Here is a 21,762-nt window from a genome sequence, read left to right on the forward strand (position 1 = left end):
TCGTTCGTTTCCTTCGCTTGTTTGCCTGTTCACTCGCTCGCTCGCTCGTTGATATTCGCTCAGGTGTTGTTAACTTTCTAACCTGAGTTATTCGACAATAAACTGTAGTTTCTGCTATCCTTTGTCTTCTGATTTTACGCACCGTTAAGATTAGAATTATAACGGTTACCGAAGTAAACGATTAACGAATCGCGGCACTACACACTAACCCGTAATTTGTGGCATTCCATCATGTGAATATGACTTGCATAAAAATTATGATACATATTATCTTTGTTATTTATATTAGAATACACAGATAAATACGCATTGATTTGTGTAATTAACACATACGATTCATCAAGGCTTGATTCACCTGCAAAATAATCAGACGGAAAACATGCATCTTCTTTATACTCATCAGGATAATCTTGGACTTCATTTTGTGCTCTGCCTGTGAAAACTATACATCTAGGCAATCTAGTTTTCTGATTGCTCCAGGATTCCATTTTAGGTGTTACTGGTAAAGAGTTGTCAAATTACAATACTAGTGGTATCTTCAGTCCACAGTAACTGTTTATCTGTGGATATGATATTCTTAGAACGGGTGTGAACATTGTACACGGTGATAGTTATTAGTATACTGTAAACGGTACATTGCCTACATGAGTGCAGAGACCCAAAGACTTAGGAGTACCAGCAGTTCACTAATTAAAAACATCCAGGAATTGCAATGCAGCAGCTGCCAAAAGTTTTCGAGCATTATGGCCACTTCGCCCAGCATACAAGTCTGTTGACAAGTAGATGTTTTGAATTCTATATCCCACCTATGTAGGACCAAACCACGCAGCTGGTCCACATCCTATTAACAATATTAACACAATCCAGCGTGTTCAGCATGTGGGTACAAAGCTGGTAAATGATCTTTCTAAATTCTTTTACTATGAGCGCCCAAGTCATTTGAACCTTTTCCCCTTATCGTAACGTGGGACGCGAGTTGACCTATTATTGGTATCCTATATCTTTGATAACTATTTGCTTGCTAATATGTCTTATCTTTTTGTTCCCTCCAGAACGAATCATTTCCAAGGCCTTAGTAAAGGGGGTTCAATGACGGCGATCTCATAAACTCAGGGTGGTATTCACGTTTTCTTATCTAGTAGTCAATATCTGGGATGCTTTACCTTAACAAGTCGTATCAGCCCTATAAATGAACAGTTCAAGGAGGAGCTGAACTTTTAATGAAAAAAACTGTAAATATTAACACAGGTCCATCAATCTACTTTCCTTATTACTGAAGACTACAGGTTTTGGGTATTGGATATAGGTTAAATTTAAGAGGCGCAAAGGTTAATAGTGACGCTGTACTTCGGAAACGTGGGATCAGGTCATCTATTGTTTCCTTAAAAATGGCTCGTGAAGTATGTGTTTTCGTGCCTTATATGTATTGTATTATTTTGAAACTCGTCATAAAAGACGAGCATTTTGTTATGAATGAATAAATGATGTTGATATCCTAACACAGGATTGTTTCCTTAGTATAGCATAGAATTCACAGAATATAGTACCTCTACAAGTTCTTCCCAACCTTCTCATACGTATCGAGAGATATATAAATGCACAAGAAAACTAATAAATAAAACTAGACGAGTTGTGTGTAAGAATATTAGAGTCCTTATAATAGTCGGTCAGTAGGTTCGAACATACGTTTTTGATCATGCATCTACATGTTTTTGCTCATTATTTGTGCCGAACACTGATTGTATAGCTCTTGTACCTCTGTTCCCGTATATGGACTTCAAAGTACACACACGTCATTCTGCCTGAAGAAATACACAGAGAAATATGTGAATTTAGTGGATAATTAATATCTGGTAAAGTAACATGGTAGTTTTGTGTAGAATTTCAAAGGCCTACCCACAATAGTGTCCGTAAAACATGTACCTTACTAGTTGCCTTCAGTGTTTTCTTTAGCACTACAAAGTCTTTTCTCATAAGCTCGGGAAAGAATAATGGTGAACGGGCATTGATATTCGTATTATACAAAAAATTGCAAACCGTAAAATAAGATTCTAAATACTGTCAGGAACATGTTGCCTCTCCATGAAACAAGTTTAGTAAAAATTCTTCATTAGCATTATATATGTTAGGTAGTTTATTTTGTGGTTGATAAAGAAAAAGGGTGTGAAGTTCCTTTTAAGCCGTAGAATAATCCAACGCTCTTATTCAGTTTGAATATTTACTACTATTTCCTACTCTGAAACTAATTGTTGTTGTTACTCCGCCTTCAGCTCTTCTAGGGTTACTGCCGGTCCCAAGCCAGCGTAGAGGGTTGGTCATGGGGTCAACAACCCCATCTCGTAGAAAATAACCTTGCTAAAAAAACGCTAACCAGAATTAACAAATTAAACCATTTTAGCTCTGCCGTGGGAGTTGAAGGATCTTCTTTCAGAATTATGACGTCTCATGGCGAAAGCTGAAAATCGTCGGCAGTCACGAGTTCAATGCCCCTTCTAACAACCGGAGTAGCAATTAATATAGGTACATGTAATGTCTAGACAATGTGGAAGACCTGGAGGGCCAATCAAATAACTACGGAAATAAGGAAATACGAATTGACTGTGTTCGGAATGAGAGTGAAACCTACTGGACCCAAGCTAGACAGAAAAGGATAGATTCGGGAGAGATGCTGCTATACCCTGATCACGAAACAGAAAATGCTCCACACACTCAGGGAATCGCTCTAATGCTGTCTAACGAAGCACGTAGGATGGGAATCTCGTGGGTCCAGAATCATCAAATTATCCTTCAAAGCAATGGAGGAAATTACAATAAATGTTATTTATTTATTTATTTATTTATTTGAACACATAAATATTGGTACGAAGGGGCACGGAATACATATGCGAAACAAATCACTTGATTTGTGTGTGCTGTTGTACTTTCCAGGTGCCCAAACCGAAACAGGTGGTTTTCTTAGAGAGCCACACCCGAAGTCTTCAACCTGATCCAAAAGGCAGTGGAGTGACGTCAGGAGGCACAGTCCCATGGTAGCCGGTGACCAACAGTAGGTTCATAGACCATTCGTTCTATCAAGATTCTGGAGCCCATGTGCACCAATGGTTTAGAATCAGGGTTTTCCAACTCCCCTAGGTGTATCTTCCGTATCCACCAACCCGGTTAAAGCGCTGGACATTTACTTTTCGTCCTCTCAATTTCGTAAACAACACCCCCGCCATGAGAAGACAGTGAGTAGGACTTCCATGCCAGTGGTTGTATGCATGTGGCCATATGAGAGCATTTCGAGAGAGTTGACTCTCTCCACCCTCGGCCGTACCAGGGCATTTGGGGACAATGAATGCTATCCAATGTTATGCACCCACCAATAATAGCACTAAAGACGATGAAGATTAGTTTTACGAGAGGCTGCAGTCGATCATAGCGAAGTTCTCAGAAAACGTCCTGGCCATCCTGATGGGAGACCTAAACGCCAAAGTAGGAGTGGACAACACCGGATATGAAGGTATCATGGGAAGAAATGGACTGATTGAGAGAAAGAAGCGAAAATGGTGACAGATTTACAAATTTGTGTTTATTCAACAAAATGGTTATAGATGGCACAATATTCCTACACAAACGCATAAACAAAGCTACATAGGTCTCATCGAATCACAGTACAGAAAACCAGGTCGATCATATTTGCATAAGTAAGAAATTCAGAAGGACAATGAAAGATGTGAGAACCAGGAGAAGAGCTGAAACAGCTTTAGATCACCACTTGTTTATGACCGCGATAAAACCGAAGCTAAAGAAACACTGGAAAACTGGAGTAACAGCATTACAAAGGTTTAACTAACGAACTCAAGGTAAATCTCAACGACAGGTTCCAAGTCTTACAGGATCTACTCAAAGAAGATGAAACTACCATGGAAGGCAACTGAAAAGAGATCAAAGAATCACTAACGTCAACATGTCAGGTGGTTCTGGACCGCCACAAGTATTATAATAAGGAATGGATCTCTATGGAAACCCTGGACAAGATTGGAGTAAAAAGAAAAAGAAGACAGCGATTAACAACAGCCAAACAAGAACAGGTCTACTGAGATCTCGTTCTAAATTGCACATTGGGTCCTTCAACTTATCCTGTGTCAAATCACCCAACAGGCCTCCATGGCTAAGACTCTAGAGTCTCATACGATTATTGTATGTTGTCTCCGAAACACACATGCAGTATCCTAGTATAGTCATTCACCTGACCTCACCTAGCTTAAACGGGGAGTCAACGAGATACACCTTCCATGTATCTGGCCACCTGACTGCTAGATCGCGTGGACTGACGTGTGTGGGCATAGCAATAAGTTTGAGGTCAGGATAAGAACTTTTACAATGGGTCCCTGTTAACAGTCGCCTGTGTGTAGCATTTGACTCTGTAGACCGAGAGGTTCTGTGTCAGTGTCTGTCATTGAAAGGTGTACCTCAGAAGTATATAAACCTTGTGAGGGCTCTCTACTCGAACACTACTAGTTGAGTCAGAGCTTATAGCGAACTGTCATCTGATTCCGCGACCTCAAGTGGTGTCCGTTAAAGTTGTCCACTATCTCCATTTTTGTTTAACTTCATCATAAACCTACTGCTGGAAATAACGTTCTCATCGACTGAATTTTCTGGAATTGATCTCCTTTCAGGAGGTACACTTATTAACTTGAATGCGCAGATGTTATAGTTTTGTTTGGTGAAGGCTCTGACAAAATACTGTCTTCTGACCACCTTAAGCAACAATGCGAGCATGTTTGAGACAGGCTTCTTTCCCTCTCAATCTAAAGTGTCACTTCACGATTGGCTTGCGCCGGCTCCTGAATTAGTGATAGGGAGGGAAGTAGTTGAACTCATTGACAACTCCACTTATCTTGGGAGTCTGATCAGTCCTGGTTGTCTGGTGTCTGACGAAATGTCGACACGGATTTAGAAGTGTTGATTTAACTTTTATGTGTGACCGACCACCGCCTACGTCGATGGGCGATGTTTTCTGGTGTAGGAGTAACTTGGAAGAATGCTAGGGGCGGCTAAACTAAGACATGGTATCAGTTCATAAAATCACCGACACTAGGACTGAGTCATGTCAATAGGTATACAGTACTTGGCTGTGGTCTGGGCGATTATCGTAACCGGCGGTTAGAGGCTGTGACATGGCTCAAAATCGCTTGGAATGGCATAGGTGCATCTATTTTTTGTCTTCTCTCGAATTGTGGGATCCTAAATTCCCCACAATTTTGTTGTTTTTATTTCACTACTTTATATTTTGCTCTCAAGTCGTATCTTCGATGCCTAATCTTTCCTATTACAACTGATACTGTTATTACCCCTACTATTCTGGGATTCGGCCTGACAACATGAATTGATGTACATACGTACCAGGTTCTACATTGTTACTGACTGACTAAACTTCTATTCATTCATTCAGTCAATCAGAATGGAGTCTGGGACAGTTGTGCTTCAACCCATTAAAATCTCACTAAACACTTCACTGATCGGCCATCATCATGTTTAGGAAACATCACTAATTACATAGATTAAGTTCCAATAGTTTACTATCTCAATCATGTCAAAACACTAGTTTTAGTTTTTTATATCTTGTTCTTGTATGTTTTGTACTTTCAGTGGAGTATTGTTTCAACAGCTCTCGTGGAAGGTAGACATGAACTTGTGATTTCTGGAAAGGAAATTTCAGAAATGATCGAAACATTGGGGCTTGACCAAAGGATTTATGATCTAAAAAAGCTCAATTTTCTGGAAATTTCACATACTTGTTTAGAATTTCTGTCCGAAGATATATCGAAGCTTTCAAATCTTGCGCAACTATGCCTGACATCAAATATGCTAAAAGCTGTTCCAACTAATCTCGGATCTCTCCATTGTTTACGATCTTTAGACCTATCCTTTAATAACATTTCAATGATTCCTGACATTTTCGACCATTTGTCTAATCTATCTAGTCTTATTTTATCCGGTAATAAAATACAAAATATACCATCTGTTCAAGGGTTAAAGTCACTACATGAATTCTCAGCTTCTAAGAATCAATTAACTGTATGTTATCTCATGTTTCTTTGTTGTTGACTATTTCGGCTTTTAGTTACTTCCTGAAGGAATCCAGTTGCTAACTAATCTGGCAGTCTTGGATGTTTCATATAATAACATTTCTAATTTACCGAATGATTTGTTTAACTTATCAAATCTCAAGAGTGCAAATTTTTCAGAAAACTCTTTAACTGATTTTCCAGCCAACATTCATCGTTGTCGCAAACTAAATGTTTTAAAGATTCATGGAAACCCTTTTAAAGATAATCGGTTGAAAAGGCTTTCTGTCGATGAACATTCACCAACTGCGCTTTTAGCTTATCTTCGTCGTTTGGACGAAACAGGAAGCAAAAAAGGAAAGAAAGTTAATGACAAAAATTCACCATCGAAATCTTCAACCGAACATGAAGAAATGAATAATTCCATCGCTCGACCACCGGAAGTTACGGGAATTTCAACGCCGCATATTGTCATTCAGCGCCCAAATGAAAATGAAGTATGTTTTTCCCCTACAATTCTATCAGTATTTCGGCAAATTCTTGAGATTATTTCAATCTATAAATATCTGTTTCTAACTACTAAGCCATAATGTGAACTCAAATTCTGCTTAAAATTATTTACTCTAAAAACCTAACAGAAATCCCTATCACTAATGCTAAATTTCCAACGTATGCCCAACCACCGACTGCCCCGACGTGCAATGCCTTATGGTGTAGGAGCAGGTTGGAAGAAAGCTAGGGGCAGCCAGACCAAAACATGGCACAAATCCATGAAGTCGCTGACAAGTGGACTGGGCCATGTTGGTAGGTGTAGACTACCTGGTTGGGATTCGCGAGATGATAGCAATCGACGGTTAGAGACCTTGAATGACATGGCTCAAAATCGTTTGCAATGGCGAAGGTGCATCCACTCTTTGTGTTCGGTCAAACTCTAATCTTCTGAATTCTTCATGTCGCTCTCTTTTTCTCTTTTCAAATTTACTTCACTGGATTATGCTTCTCGAATAACATTTTCAAAACCTAATCTTTCCGATTACTGCTTATACTCTTACTACTTCTACCACTATGGTATTTGAATCGACTACTTCATCTCTGTGCTAATGTGGTATGGCAACTCGAACTGATGTACGTACGTACGAAGTTCTACGTTGTAACTGACTGACTGAAATTTCCAACGGATTTCTGAAAATTTTAAACTCAGTCCTGTCTAATCTGAATTTGTTGAGAGATCGCTTTTAATGAGTTCTTCCTAAAATTAACGTAACTAAGATTTTGTTTTTTAAATGGTTGTGTTTTAGCTAGCTACATATTAATAAATCATATAATTAGAATTTCAGTATTAAGATTTTTTAAACATTGTACTCTACATTTTCAGTTAAATGGTTTACTTGATACTTTCCGTTGAACAAAATGATAATTCGGTAAAGGAAAACAAGAGGTGAAGGTCGTACAGTCCATAAATAAACGAATAAAAATTATAGTTCAGTTTAAAATAGCCATGAAAAGTTTCTTTAGGTTGAAGGCAGTTCATTTGATTACCCTGATGAATGTAATAGAAAACCAAAATTTATAATACAGGTCTCAGATATACTTGATACATCGACACCAAATTTTTCAAAGAATCAGCCAAACCTATCTTTTTCCCACCCTGTTAATGTTGGAGGTGACAGGTTTCAATTGTACACGTAGCTTCAGAAAAGTTGTACCAAATCTCGTCCGTTCTAACGGTAGTCATAAAATCGACTATTCGTTAACTTGGAACCGTTTAGAGACGACAGGATTTTAAGAAGATGCAATCCCATGGTAGCCAGTGACTAAAATAAGTTCTTATACAGTTTGTTTCACTAGAATTTTGAAGTCCATGGACACCGTTAGATTAGAATCATGGTTTTTCAACTTCTCTATGTGAATCTTTCGTGTGAACCACCAACACTGGATGTTTCCTTTTCGTCCTCTTAGTTTCCTAAAAACAATACGTGAATCTAATTAGTAGGACTTCTCTGTTTACGGCTAAAAACTCATGGTTATATGAAAGCATTTCTAGAGAGAGAGTGAGTATACGTAGTCATTCTATCAATTCTGTTCGCTATTGTTACCCAACACTATGATCATTATATGCACCTTTTGCCAATTTTTTTGTATGCTTTTGTGGAAGATTAACTGGAACTGTAAACTATTTTCCAACACTACTGAAGCCTAGATTTTTATATTAGTGTGGTGAATAACATTGTCACCAATAAGCTTACATTTGGTTAACCTTCAATCATTTTTAAATTAGATTTAAAGAATAATTATTTGATCACCTTGTCTATTGTTATTATATTTGCTAATATTTCTAGGTTTGTGTAATTCGTCGTTATTATACTCTGTTTTTTAAATACTTAAGGAATATCAAATTAATCAGACTCGCTCAGTGAAAACTGGCCCACGTCCTTACATAGTTGCCTGTACGGTTCATGGTGTAGAATTTCCTTCTGAAACAAAACTGAGAGCTTTTCTACGAGCTCAAGAAAATTGGCATCGTGATATTGGCCAAATGCGTCATCATGCAACTTTAGCTACTCATGATTTACAACTAATCCGTTTTCCACTTGCTTACACTTTAAAAGAAGCAAAGTCATTTCTAGTAAGTTTTCCTTGTAAATATTATTTTATTACTTCTAATAATCTTTATTTCTAGTTAGCATAATGAGTGTTATATACTTTTTTCCTTTTTTTGTAAAAATGAATTCCTCTAAAAATCTTTTTAAATGTAAAAAAATATCATTCTAGGGAATGATAGAAGTGCTTCATATGAACAAGTATTTGCAAAAGTAATCTTGACAAAAGATAGACGAATGAACAAAAAATAATGTTGAGTTTGAAATAAGTTCCCTAATATAAGCTGCCGAGTTTCAAAACAACACATCAATAGGGAAGTAGAGAGATAAAAGTACATAACAAAGTATATGAATTAAATTAGTACCAGGAGTAGTAAATAAGTAAATGAGAAAGATTTTAAAAAATAACGATTCGAACGATAAAAGGCGGTACATAATTCCAATGTGATTTTAGTCAAATGCATTGGCTAGAGCGTGTCAGCTTCATATGCCTACAGCTCTACGCAACTTTATCTAACAGTCCTAAGTATTTAGAAGATATCACATTACGCAAGGAAATGAGTTCAGTGAGAATTAGATTGGTTTGCTCATAGTGTAAATGGTATTAGTTGAAGATATCATGATAAGGCTTTTAAAATAGGTTTCGTGATTTTTTGAACCAGATATTTTTCAATTCTGATGCAATATTCTCAGGTAAGTAATGGTTGCTATTGCTACGGTAAATGTTAATTTACACGAAAGCTGAAGCAACATATCAGGTAACAACAGGGAGCGATAGAAACTCATTTGAAACGTTCTCATTTTTGCTCAGGATATCCACAACAAATGGTAAATTTTATCATCGAGCTACTAGGTTACAAACACTGATTCAACTTTTACTCAATAAATCTAGTCAATAACTCTCCGTAATTCATACTTGTTTACTCTTAAACATCTAATCTTTTTAAAGTTTCTGAAATTCCATTTTCATTTATGAACTATATTTATTCGTTATAAGGATTCCGTTTTTTGAAGATTATTTTTGTCACATGTAATTTTACTCTGGATAAAAAGTTACAAACGCTAAGCTTACTTACGTATGTTACCCCCAATGGAGCATAGGCCAACGACCAGCTTTCTCAAACCCACTCTATCCTGGGCCCTTCTTTCTAGTTCTATCCAGTTTTTGTTCATTCTTCTCATGTCTGTCTCCATTTCTCGGTGTAATGTGTTCTTTGGTCTTCCTCTTGTCCTTTTGCCTTGAGGATTCCATGTGAGGGCTTGCCTTGTGACGCAGTTGGCTGCTTTCCTCAAAGTGTGTCCTATCCACTTCCAGCGCTTCTTCCTGATTTCTTCCTCCACTAAAATCTGGTTTGTTCTCTCCCACGGTAGGTTGTTGCTGGTAATGCCTGGTCACCGGATCCGAAGTATTTTGCGTAGACAACTGTTAATAAACACCTGTATCTTGTTGATGATGGCTTTCGTAGTTCTCCACGTCTCCGCCCCATACAGTAGAACTGTCTTGACATTTGTATTGAAAATTCTAATCATGGTGTTGGTTGACAATTGTTTTGAGTTCTAAATGTTTTTAAGTTGTAAATATGCTGCTCTTTCTTTGCCGATCCGCGTCTTCACATCTTCATCAGATTCACGGTGTTCATCAATGATGCTGCCCAGATATGTAAAGATTTTTACATCCTTCAAAGCTTCTTCGTCAAGTGTGATTCGATTGGTGCATACTGTTTTGTATTGGAGAATCTTGCTTTTCCCTTTGTGTATATTGAAACCTACTGCTGCTACACTTGTCGTCTTCTGAATTTGTTGTTGCGTGTGTGATAAAAGAGCCAGATCATATGCGAAGTCTAAATCGTCCAGCTGCATCCTAGCTGTCCACTGTATCCTGTGCTTCCCTCCAGATGTTGACATCTTCATAATCCACTTGATCACCAGGAAAAAGAGAAAGGTTGAGAGTAAGCAACCTTGCCTAACACCGGTCCTTACCTCGAATGAATCTGTCAACTGTCCTCCATGCACGATTTTGCAGTTTAATCCATCATAGAATTCCGTATGAGTACTGATATCAAAATTTTGTTGATTCAAACAGTCTGTTCTCCGTTACAATTGTTTTGTATCGTTTAAAGTATGAGAGTTTGAATGCATTTGTTTAAAGTTTACCAGCTGATTTTCTTTTGTATATCACCAATACTTACATTAGAACATTTCTCATAAAGTCCAATACATAAACCTGTATTTGATTTTGATAGGGTACATTAATTTTATTAACAATATATCTATCAATAATAGTTGTAAACGTTTATTAAAATTGTATTTAGGCATTATAGTATATGCCTTTAATTTTAACATGTTTGCATATATGAATATAATTTTGTGTATACATTTTTGTTTTTTCTAACAGATTCATCCGTTGAATAGATCTATTAATGGTACTGGTGAAGCATTTTTGAGACAATTAGTTCAAGAAGCACAGTTGGATAGAAAATCTCGTAAACAAACAAGATTTAGTCAAGTTTATCGTTATTTGAATGTATTGGATATCGAAAGTGCAATGGTTTCAAATGTATTCAGTGATGTAATGGTTCCTATTGTTGTGGATAGTACACCAGTGGTCATCTCAGTTCCTCCACTTACCAATAGTCATCACACACGGGTGGGTTGTTACTGTGGTTTTTATAGATTGCTCATAAGTAATAATCACCTTGGAGATTACCAAAGTTGAATTTATTTTGTGTCATAATTATAATGAGTGTGTGTAAACAATGGTCTCTCACATCGGGTAACATAAATATCTAGGTTAACCTTTTTAACAGTCTTACTCTATTATTTTCTACTCTGGCTCGTTTTGTTCTCAATAGCTGTACAGTATCATTGGCTTTTACTCAGTGTTACCTGAAACTATCATCATTAACCCGTGTAATAAGTCAGACAGAGTTACATGAAAGTCGATCCTATCCGAAATGTATGATAGGTAGTAAGGCTAATTGGACTACATAAATAATGTTATTTCAAGGTAGAAATACTGTTTTGAAGTATTGTATTGCGAACAGGTTTATGGATCGTCGAAATGAAAGGAAAGCATGTTGATGGTTCTCTGAAATTTGTTGGTAAAAGGTAACTAACAACAGTGAAATATTACCGTCTAATATTTATTCCTGCTCTTTGCATGTACATGGACCAATCTACTCCTTATTAACACCTTCAAGGCATATTGGTGATTGATACAATACATAGATGTTGAATCTAAAGGACTGGTAGCCAATCATAATTTGCTTTTCGAAGCAATGCATTATACAATAAATACTCAAACAACTAGATCAATATATTTTTTGACATTTCTACAGGTCAAAACAGTTATAAACTGTAAGCTGAAACAATTCGGTTTTCTTATTGTTGTAGAGTAAAAATTTGATTATGAATGCAACTATCGTACTTAAGTTAGATGACCGAAAATAATCGTAACACTGGTTCAAGATACTTTTTCCTTGCAAATAATACCCCGAACCCAACATTAGTGCTTACGCGATAAGACAAATTCATGAGGGCATCAATAACCAAACATAACCAATTGCTCCTCTTAGCATCGAACAGATGTTTATAATGTTACTGAGAAAATTTAACAAATATTACAGTAGCGTGCTATGCATACATTCTATTTTTGTGGGTTATTGTAATTTGCCTGACTACCATCTTCCGTAACAATGACTTAATTGATTTATAAGATCCTCAAATTATTCATATCATCTTTGTTTTCCAGGTTGTTGTTATAGTTGTGGTTACTTCTGCTAGACAAAAATAGGTCATGCTTAGACTCATGTTGTATTATCTATTGTCATGCTTCTTACTCAGTGTTCTCTTCTTATATTTATAGTTAACTGTAAACACACATAATATACTGATTGAAGTTTCTGGAATCAATTTACCTTTATGCAAACAATTTGCTGAAGTAGTCATCGCTTGGCTATTAGAAAATGCTTGCCCACAAACAAGGGAGAATAAACCCAGTGACAAGCCAAACACCGAGGAAGTTAATACAGCAGAACAATCACAGCTTGTTGACGAAGTGGATAGAAAGTTAACACTGAAGTCGGTTGTCATTCCACCTAACGCTCTTGTGGTACGTCCAATTCGTGTTGTCGATGTTGATTTCGATTACAATCTATGTGTCATGTTTCCATCACGGTCGGATTTAACTGATGCAAAGTTTAATACCATTCGTTAGATATATTATTCTTATTACTCATATGTTATCAGAAACGAATTTATATCTATATAGATACTTAACAGAGTGAAATAATTATTTTTAACTTTTATTCATTAATGCTAATAAGTTTTCTGTTGTGATACTCTTCTTTTATTACCATTAACCGTCGTCATCGTCATTGTTACTGGATCATGTTTCTCATTTAAAAGCAATAAACATGTTTTAATGTATGTCCGTTCGCTATTTTGTAAATTTGGTTCTTTATTCTATTCATAACGTCTTTATCATGGTTAAGGAGACATTATAACTACTGTTCTTCGTGTGGAATTAGAGAATCGAAAAAAGTAAAATAAAAAAATTGTTGGTTTATCACTTATTTGACTGTTTTTTTCTTCTGACAAAAATTTCAGAGTATTCATCTATTAATTTAACATTATTTGGTGACTGAAAGAAAATCATCAGTATAACAGTGTAATCATGCATGTAGTTTTATGTATGGGGTTCTGAGCTTCACATGTTGTAAGAAGTTTAACAATGATATTTATAACCATTGATTGGCTGTATAGGATTACTGAATAAAGTGAAATTCGCCTCATAGGAGACAATAATACCGTAGTGATTAAAGGAGGATTCGGGACCCTTTGAATAGAACATTCAAATTCAGTTCCACTTAATTTGCTTTAGGGATGCTTTATGTCTCACCAGCCTTCAACACAATAAAGTACGACTCGTAGTTGATTGTATGAAGCTATGCTTGATATATAAGTTACATAAAGTGGAATGGAGGTAAGTCATTGGAAGTTAAGTGATTTAGAATCGTCTTTTGTATGATTACCAACCGGCCTGCTAATCTGATGCTCTCAGATGAAGAACTGACTTTTTTTCAATTCATAAAAAATCATCTTGAATGAAATTTTCATTATCTATAAAGTCTAATTCTTTGGAACTGTAGCCCAATCTATTTCAAAACATGCTAAGGTATTTTTTCAGTAAAAATGACTATATACCTGCAACACTCACTTTTATTTTTAATGTAAAATATCTTCCTACCAGTTTAAATGCTATTGACTGACATAAACTGTATAAAATCACTGAAACTCAGTGAGCAATGAAAAGCTGTATTCAGTTCACGACATCTCAAGTTGAATTATAGACTGAATGTTTTTGAATTGCTTATCAATTAGCAAGTAGAAAGTATCTTACCAATCATGAATCCTAAAATTGAGTGGTACTAATATGATGCTTCCTTACCTTTATCAGTATTAAGTTTCCTCAATTTAATTGAATTTTGGCATGATACATTAATCAAGCGTTAAGTATTAAGTTTCCTCAATTTAATTGAATTTTGGCATGATACATTAATCAAGCGTTAACCATTGATGTGATTGTTACTATTGTCGGTGAAATAATAAATAAGTTTCCAGTTTACACTTAAATGGTAACAGCCATGTTAATGATTTAAATATTTAGTTAGTAATTAAAGGTAGTTATTTAGTTTTAAACAAATAGAGAATTAATTATTTACATGTTTAGTGTCCCTAAACTTAGATTTGTTCATTCAACTAGACTGGCTTACTATATATGCACTTAACTCATTCTCCCTAAATTATTCAGACCACATATGGAATGTTGTTCAGCTTTGTGAAGATGATATCATTTCAAGTATTGACTAACCATAGATGGTTTTAGAAATATTTTAGCTTTCTGTATGGAAATACTGAACTGCTGCTTTTAATAATAACCTCCATTTTGCTACTGACAGCTTGAATCGATTTAATATTGTATATACTCTGTAAATTATGTTGCTCATATCCTTTCTGTTCTGCTGTAGTTAAGTTTGAGTTTCATGCTATATATAACCAGTGATAAACTATTGTTGTCTCAATCACATGATAATCTGGCTGATTAAATGTATTGAAATCAATTTATTTGATTTAGAGTTAGTTCGTTAATTGATTTTTATTCTATATTGATTATTTATTGAAGGATAAGTTATTAATATACAATATTCGTTATTGAAATAAAAAGGAAAGTAATATTTTACAAAGTTGTGATTAAGTTTTACATATCTACCCTTATTCATAAATGGCAATACACGTAGTTGTAAGCCAACCGGAATGTCTAGAAGTAAAACCATGTAACAATGAGTATAAAAATCTGAAACAACATGATGTTCAGATAGATATAGTACCATGGATTCAGTCATCTAACAATGCGCATAGTTATGTCCAAAAAAGTGATATGGATTATGATAGTGATGATGACCATGGCGATAATTGTAATGACATTCATTCAGTTTCTTCAGAATCTCATTCCTATAATCTGCGTTGTTGTTTACTGTCAGCATGTTGTGAATCTTGTACATGTTTTACAATGCCGAAAAAGTGTGATACTATTTATTATGCACTACAAAAATGTACAAAATATTGTCCAAGTGGTTGTCCTACTATAGTCCCAAGACCGGAAGAAGAAGAATGGAATCTAGCACCAGAGAAAAATGCACGTAATTTTGCAATGTGTCAGTGTTGTTATTCTCCGGGTGGTATAATATGCATGAAGTACTTGGATATATTATGCTGTCCATTATGTCCAATGTGGGATGTATGTAAAGGATGTGATTATGGTTATCGACGCTTTCGAATACAAGTCATCTTGGATCGTTATAAAGATTCGCACAAACGGAGATATATACCGTGTGTATAAAATGAAAATGCTTGTCAGTATACTACCTTTTTTAAATAAAAAACAAATAATTGTAAGTTGTTTTCTTTCAGTATATTGTAAGGAATGAGTTTTCATGTTAATAGGTTCACTGAAGTCAATCTCGGACCTGAGGCTTGTTCAGATTTCTCAATTAAGAAGTAAGACAGTCATAATGAAAAAGCGACCGTAAAACCAAGCCTTATGGGTTGCATTTATCGGGATTTAATAACCTAATAGTGCACTTCTTGGTTGGTCGCGGACATCCTGATGCACATACATTTTAATGAATGTTGACTCATCGTCAATAGTCATCGTTTCGAACTTGGACTAAAAAGCAATCAGGTACCATACCAACTGAACAATTTATCAGTTATAGGCTAGAAGAAAGTTAAGAGTGACCAATCTAGGATGTAGCATCAGTCAACGAAGTTCTTTATGGTCGGACTGAGTAGTATTGATAGGTATAGACAATCTTGTTTGCGTTGGCTTGTTTATTGTAGCCAGTAGTCGGGGACAGGTAACGTAGCTCAGAGTTTGTTGTAGTAGTGCAGTTCTATTCACTCTTTGTCTTCCCTTAGATCTTGGGTTCATGAATTAATGCTTTCTTTTCAGATCACAGTATCTACCCCTAATGTTTCTACTACCACTGATACTGTTATTACTTCTACTACTCTTGGATTCGTCTTCATAATACCACCACGATATAGTGCATCAAATTGAAACGATGCACATATGCCTTAGGTTGTTTATTGATTACGATTAATTGTGAGGGGATCGGAATGGCTCACTTTATGTGGAATTTTTTGCAAATGATTGTGTGTGGAAATACTATGAACGACTCAGAATTAAAGCCATCCAAATTATAGAATGAAATACAATTCGGATCCTCTTTCTGAGGGTTTAATGTAATTATATTACGTACTTCTGTGAAAAGCGTATTGTTAACAAACTATATAGCTTGTTAAATTCACACATCGGGAAATAAATCGAAAAATACTAAATGCAATAAGGTTAAGGAAAATCTGCCAAAAATGTAGTTATGTAGGCCAAACAGCGTTATTTTCTGAACGAACAACTTAATTTTTCAAACTTTATCATGTTACTTAGTAGTAGTATAAAATAATCCACACATATTTACGATTATGTAAACAAGAACCCATATACAAGCGGTACGTGGTAAATGGAGTAGGTATTTTTTATTTCAAAGCTGCGAATGATACTTCGAGACTCCTGGAGTTTTTCCATTATTAGCGCCAACTAAATAACAGGGTCATTTTTAACGGCATATAGAATGAATTAGAGAGTGTTCCGTCCAGGATTGTGTTGGTGCACACTAATTGACTAAGAACTAATCAATCAACGTATACCTGGAGAAGGCTCTAGAATCTCCTTGTATAAAATTATAAATATACTAACGTTTTTCTTACTATGATCTCTACTTTCATTCAACTTTATTTGTTTGGAATATAATTACGTTCCTGTTCAACCGTGTTCTGACTGGGGACTTATAGAGTGTGGTAAAGTTTCTAAAGAATACTAAAGTAATAAGAGTAGCTGGGTTGTAACAAGGAAGATCATAACAGGCATAGTAATATAATACGTATCTACCAGTGAATACGTAAAACGTAATTATATGCCAAACAAACAAAGTTGAATGGAAGTAGGAATCATAATAAGAAAAACGTTAGTATATATATATTTAGTTGACGTAGTTTTCTGACTGCAACTGACGGTTGGCTGTTCCATGAAAACAATTTCTGACCCCGTATTGTATGCATCAACTACCAAAAGGTAAGTTTGTTTAGGAAGTGGACGGGCAAAGTCCAAGTTTATACGCTGCCACGGTGACTGTGGTATTGGCTATGATTGCAGCTCTGCTTTCGTTGCTAATACGCATCTGGTACGCGAACGGGATAGCTACCTCAGTTGAGTGTCTAAATGCGGCCAGTTTACATAACTTCGTGCTAGTGCTTTCGTGAGATTTATTCCAGGATGTTCTGCATGCGACTGCTCAAACACTATTTCTTGCAGCTTCTTTAGGATTATGACGCGTTTGGAAAACGGAACACAGTCATTGGTGATTGAGAGAGATAGTCTGCGCTGATAAAACCGCTGAAGCTCTGTGGAGCTGATCTTGGAGGCCCACATTTCTAGATGAAACTTTTTAACTTCTTTTAGGACTAGGTCTCGAAGAGTTTCTTCCCTAACTTCATCTGATGACAATGAAGTATTTGAAAAGGCATCTTCTAGTCACGTCTTGTTTCTGAATCTACAGCTATTCAGACAAAAATCACGTCCTCCGACCCAAAGTGTTGAACTCAAATCAACTGAGAAAGAGCGCTGACTTGGCTGATGGTGTTTGTTGACCAATACTTGATGTTGAAGTAATAGCTCAGAAGCATTGTCGTCCAAGACTTTGATCTGTTACTCGTATAGACAGGGATTCCTTTCCTAAAACCGAAAATTGCAATGAAAGTTTTTTGGTCTATTAATACAGTTAATGTACGGCCGTGGAGCATTTTACGGAATTTTTTGACGTCAGAAATGATTGAGGGACCTTTTTTCCGATCTGGCTTCAGTTCTGCTCGGCTAAATGGTGCACATGGGCTCCAATATCCTGAGGAAACAAATGGCGTATGAACCAATCGTTGGTCACCTGCTACCATGGGACTGCATCTCCTCACGATGCTCCACTGCCTTGTGGATCAGATCTTTCGGTCAAAGGCTCCGCGTGTGACCCCTAAGAAAACCACCTGCTTCGGTTTGGGCACCAGTGCAGTATCACAGCCCTCACACAAATCTCATTTGATTTGTGTGACGCATATGTATCTGGTGCCTCGTTGTACCAATATTTATGTGTTCAAATAAATAAATAAATAAGTCTGCTCGGCTAGGGTATGTGGTCTAGCAGCATGAGCATTTGTCTTTCTTGTTTTGTCCGTAAATACATGATATGTTATTGTTCCAACTCCATAGCCCGAGGCATCAGATGCAACAACAATTCCCAAGCGGGAGTCGAAGCGTGTTAAGAGAAGCTTCAAGCTGAACATTAATTTGACTTTGTTGAAAGATGCTTGATAATCTTCTGACTACTTCCGAGGTTTGTCTTTTGATGGTAATTCATTCAGCGGACCTCTCACTATGAATTTCGGGCAGAAACCTTTTGTAATAACTAGTTAGTCCCCACAAGGATCTTAATGAACATCCGTCGGTCCAGGTATCTTCTGAATGGCTTCCATGTTTTCTGGGTCTGGTCGACGACCGTTCTTATTTGAGATTAAACCAAAGTATATGATTGAATGAATGAAAACCACACTCCACCACTTGGTTATGAACTTGATTTAGTCTATCAGAAATTTCAGTCAATTGAACCTACAACAACGGTATCATCTAGATAACTTTATGTTCCAGTTATACCTCCTTCAATACAATATGCATCCCGCTAATGCGTAGTTAAATCTAAGGGTAGAGAATTCCGCCTCCAATTCTATAAAGAAGTCAAGTCTTTGATGCTCTAAACTAACAGAGAAACTTTTCATTTCGAAAACTCGACCATAGTTAAAAAAGAGTTATTAATAAATTACCTCTAATTAGTCGAAAAACACTATTTGTCTAAAAATGTGATGGGCTGATTTATTGTCTGAGTAAGGAATTTAATAAAATCCTATTTTAGGTGTATTTTAATTTGTTCTCATCTGTCTAAGTTACTCTTACTATAATATGTTAATTCTTAATTGTTATCTTAACGTTATCTACTGATAAATTTGATTCCGTTTTGGATGCTGCAGGATATATACAAATTCCATTGTTATGTGTAAATTGCCGAAGCACTTGATTGATTTCAATTGTTTACTACTAAACCAGATAATTACAACCTATTGTTACAGGGACATATTTTGATAGTTCATATTGGTAAAATGCCTTTTTCAGATCTCTAGTTAGCTCTGATGTTGCTCATGACACCATCCTCTATTTCAACAGCTTATGCTCCTGATCTCACTAAAAGTGCCTGGTAATGCTATATTTTTTCTCAGACTATAAGTTTAACGTATTGGAATTACTACTATACTTTGGTGTTTAGTTACTGGATACCGGAATCAATGGTAAAACAACCCGTTCGAAAGTATATACAATAAGCATAAATATGTGAGAAAGTCAACATTTCATTGAAGTTCTTTAATCTACTGACTTCATAAACTGGTAATAATACAGAAAGGAATCAACTTACCAATACCATATATAAACTTTAAAAATCTTGAATTTAAGAAAATAGTATCCAAGTGATTTAAAACGAAAAAGTTTTTAATTCTTTTAAAGAATATTTATAATTTTAAAAATCACTTTTCTATCTTCTCTTCTAATAGAATCACATCTAAGATTCATATACAATATTCAAGAATCGTTGACCATGGTGACACTTGAGGAGGAAATCGAAAGAGGAAGTTTAGTGTTAAAAGTTGAGGTAGAAGGAATAGTAGGAAGTGAAGAAGGAGATTGATTATGAATACAGTGATATTGAGTGATGTTAGAGGTATGAGGGCAGTTATCACTTCCCGGCTGCCCACACCGTGGAAGGGTTCTTCTAGAGGTATCTGAAAAGGAAATTGGGTTAGAAGTGGTCTTAATGACCTGAGAGCGTGACCACAGTGCCCAAGGGACAAATGCTTGAGGTCGGTCACACTCGACCTTTTTGTGAGTGGCTTTCATGTTAGCTCTGTACTTGTTGGGATCTTACCGCCAGATACGGATATCCGTGGGATAAGGCGAGGTGTGCATTTTCAGGGTTGACCTTTTCTAACCCCACCCCTCCTTGTGGGAAGGTAGCATCGCCGTTATGTTGGCTGTCTGAAGGAAACACTTTACTGCTGTCACACCTCTGTACAGTCAGCAGTACGACTTCGCCTTCGGACCTTGGGTTTGCTGCTTTTAGTCTTACCGCTCTTCAACCGACCTGCCTGACATGGTAGGACCTTGAGGAACGATTGTTCCAGCCAGTGTAGCTCGATGGGTTCATCACGATAAGCAAGCTCGACCACCACGTCAAGGTAGAAGCAACGGTCGGGTATGACAACTTGGACCGATGCATATATGTGCCTGGTCCTACGTTGTAGCTGACTGATACAATATTCAATAAAGAGAAAATGTAACTACATACGAACAAATTATTTTTCTGTCATTAAATCATATGATACCAATCTAATAATATTGAGATTTATTATTATTAACGTTCTCCTTTCAGTCATAGGAATGTTGAAGCCTAATAGGCCCTTCTGTAGAAGAGTGCTGCATCGAAACACGGCACAACTACCGGGGCCAGATAGCTGTTTCTGCACTGCTTACGCGGAACCATTACATAACAACCACATCTGATTTTTTTGGGTAGACTCATTTTTTATCACTCTTTTGAACCCTCAATAGTTATGCAATGACTCTATGTAGCAATCGTAATCATTTGCGGGTATTGGTAGAGTGGTTGATTAGGCTGATCTCCACTACCCACATTACCGCTCACGTTAGTACGTGGGATGGTTGCCATGATCCAAAAGGCATGACGAGGATGTGTGAGTCGAATTTTGCCTCCCATTTACCTTACACTTTCATGGAAGTAAAAACAAATAATCCAAAAAATTAATTGTAATTAATACAGCTTGTATTAAATAGGTTAGTTTGTATTGGATAATGAATAAAACTTGATCTTTTCTTAAAAAAAAAATCATAAAATAATGAACATTGAACTAATAAAAAAGAGGAGAGAAAGAAAGCAGTTAAGTCTGTTCTGGTTGATAAATGAAAATTCCATTATAATGAATTCAAGTTAATTAACCAAGATATAAAAAAGCAAAAGCAGTCCGAATGAAATAAGGCCAATTGTTGATCTCATAAATTTGGTAATGTACATTTAAAGAAAAGAAACTAATACGATATGAAATGTAGGTCAGCTAGTGATTATTGGATATAATAAATACTTAATATCAAAAGTATAAATTTATACAAAACGGTTATATAATGAGAGGCATTAAAAAGGAAAATAACCCAACAAACTATTCTTTAGGTTTTGTTGCTACCACTACTGTTATAATCTCATTATGCTAAATGGCATGTTTAATTACATTAATGTTTCTAACTAGATTGATATATTTATTTGGTGATTGCATAACTAGTATTTAACTGTTATGATATTATTCATCTTCATTCTTAAATTATT

The 21,762-nt window shown here is 36.1% G+C and overlaps 2 protein-coding genes across 2 annotated transcripts; both read left to right on the top strand.

Moving 5' to 3' along the window:
* The first annotated feature begins 1,338 nt into the window (after positions 1–1,338).
* Smp_063230 (putative leucine-rich repeat-containing protein) lies at positions 1,339–13,204 on the top strand. Its single transcript, XM_018799423.1, has 6 exons — positions 1,339–1,400; positions 5,638–6,066; positions 6,113–6,553; positions 8,443–8,682; positions 11,052–11,303; positions 12,522–13,204. The coding sequence occupies exons 1-6, from the start codon at positions 1,389–1,391 to the stop codon at positions 12,870–12,872; spliced, it is 1,725 nt and encodes a 574-aa protein (XP_018651213.1). The 5' UTR covers positions 1,339–1,388; the 3' UTR covers positions 12,873–13,204.
* Positions 13,205–14,939: 1,735 nt separating this feature from the next.
* On the top strand, positions 14,940–15,557 carry Smp_156250 (hypothetical protein; the record flags this gene model as incomplete). Its single annotated transcript, XM_018799424.1, has 1 exon — positions 14,940–15,557. The coding sequence occupies one exon, from the start codon at positions 14,940–14,942 to the stop codon at positions 15,555–15,557; it is 618 nt and encodes a 205-aa protein (XP_018651214.1).
* Between the last annotated feature and the right edge of the window lie 6,205 nt (positions 15,558–21,762).

The sequence above is a fragment of the Schistosoma mansoni genome, chromosome 3 (genome assembly GCF_000237925.1).
Source record: "Schistosoma mansoni strain Puerto Rico chromosome 3, complete genome".
Lineage (NCBI taxonomy): Eukaryota > Metazoa > Platyhelminthes > Trematoda > Strigeidida > Schistosomatidae > Schistosoma > Schistosoma mansoni.

Coding starts and splice junctions, on each gene's coding strand:
- Smp_063230 (XM_018799423.1), top strand. Junction 8,683..11,051: donor AAGAAGCAAAGTCATTTCTA/GTAAGTTTTCCT, acceptor TTTTTCTAACAG/ATTCATCCGTTGAATAGATC. Junction 11,304..12,521: donor CCAATAGTCATCACACACGG/GTGGGTTGTTAC, acceptor TTATATTTATAG/TTAACTGTAAACACACATAA.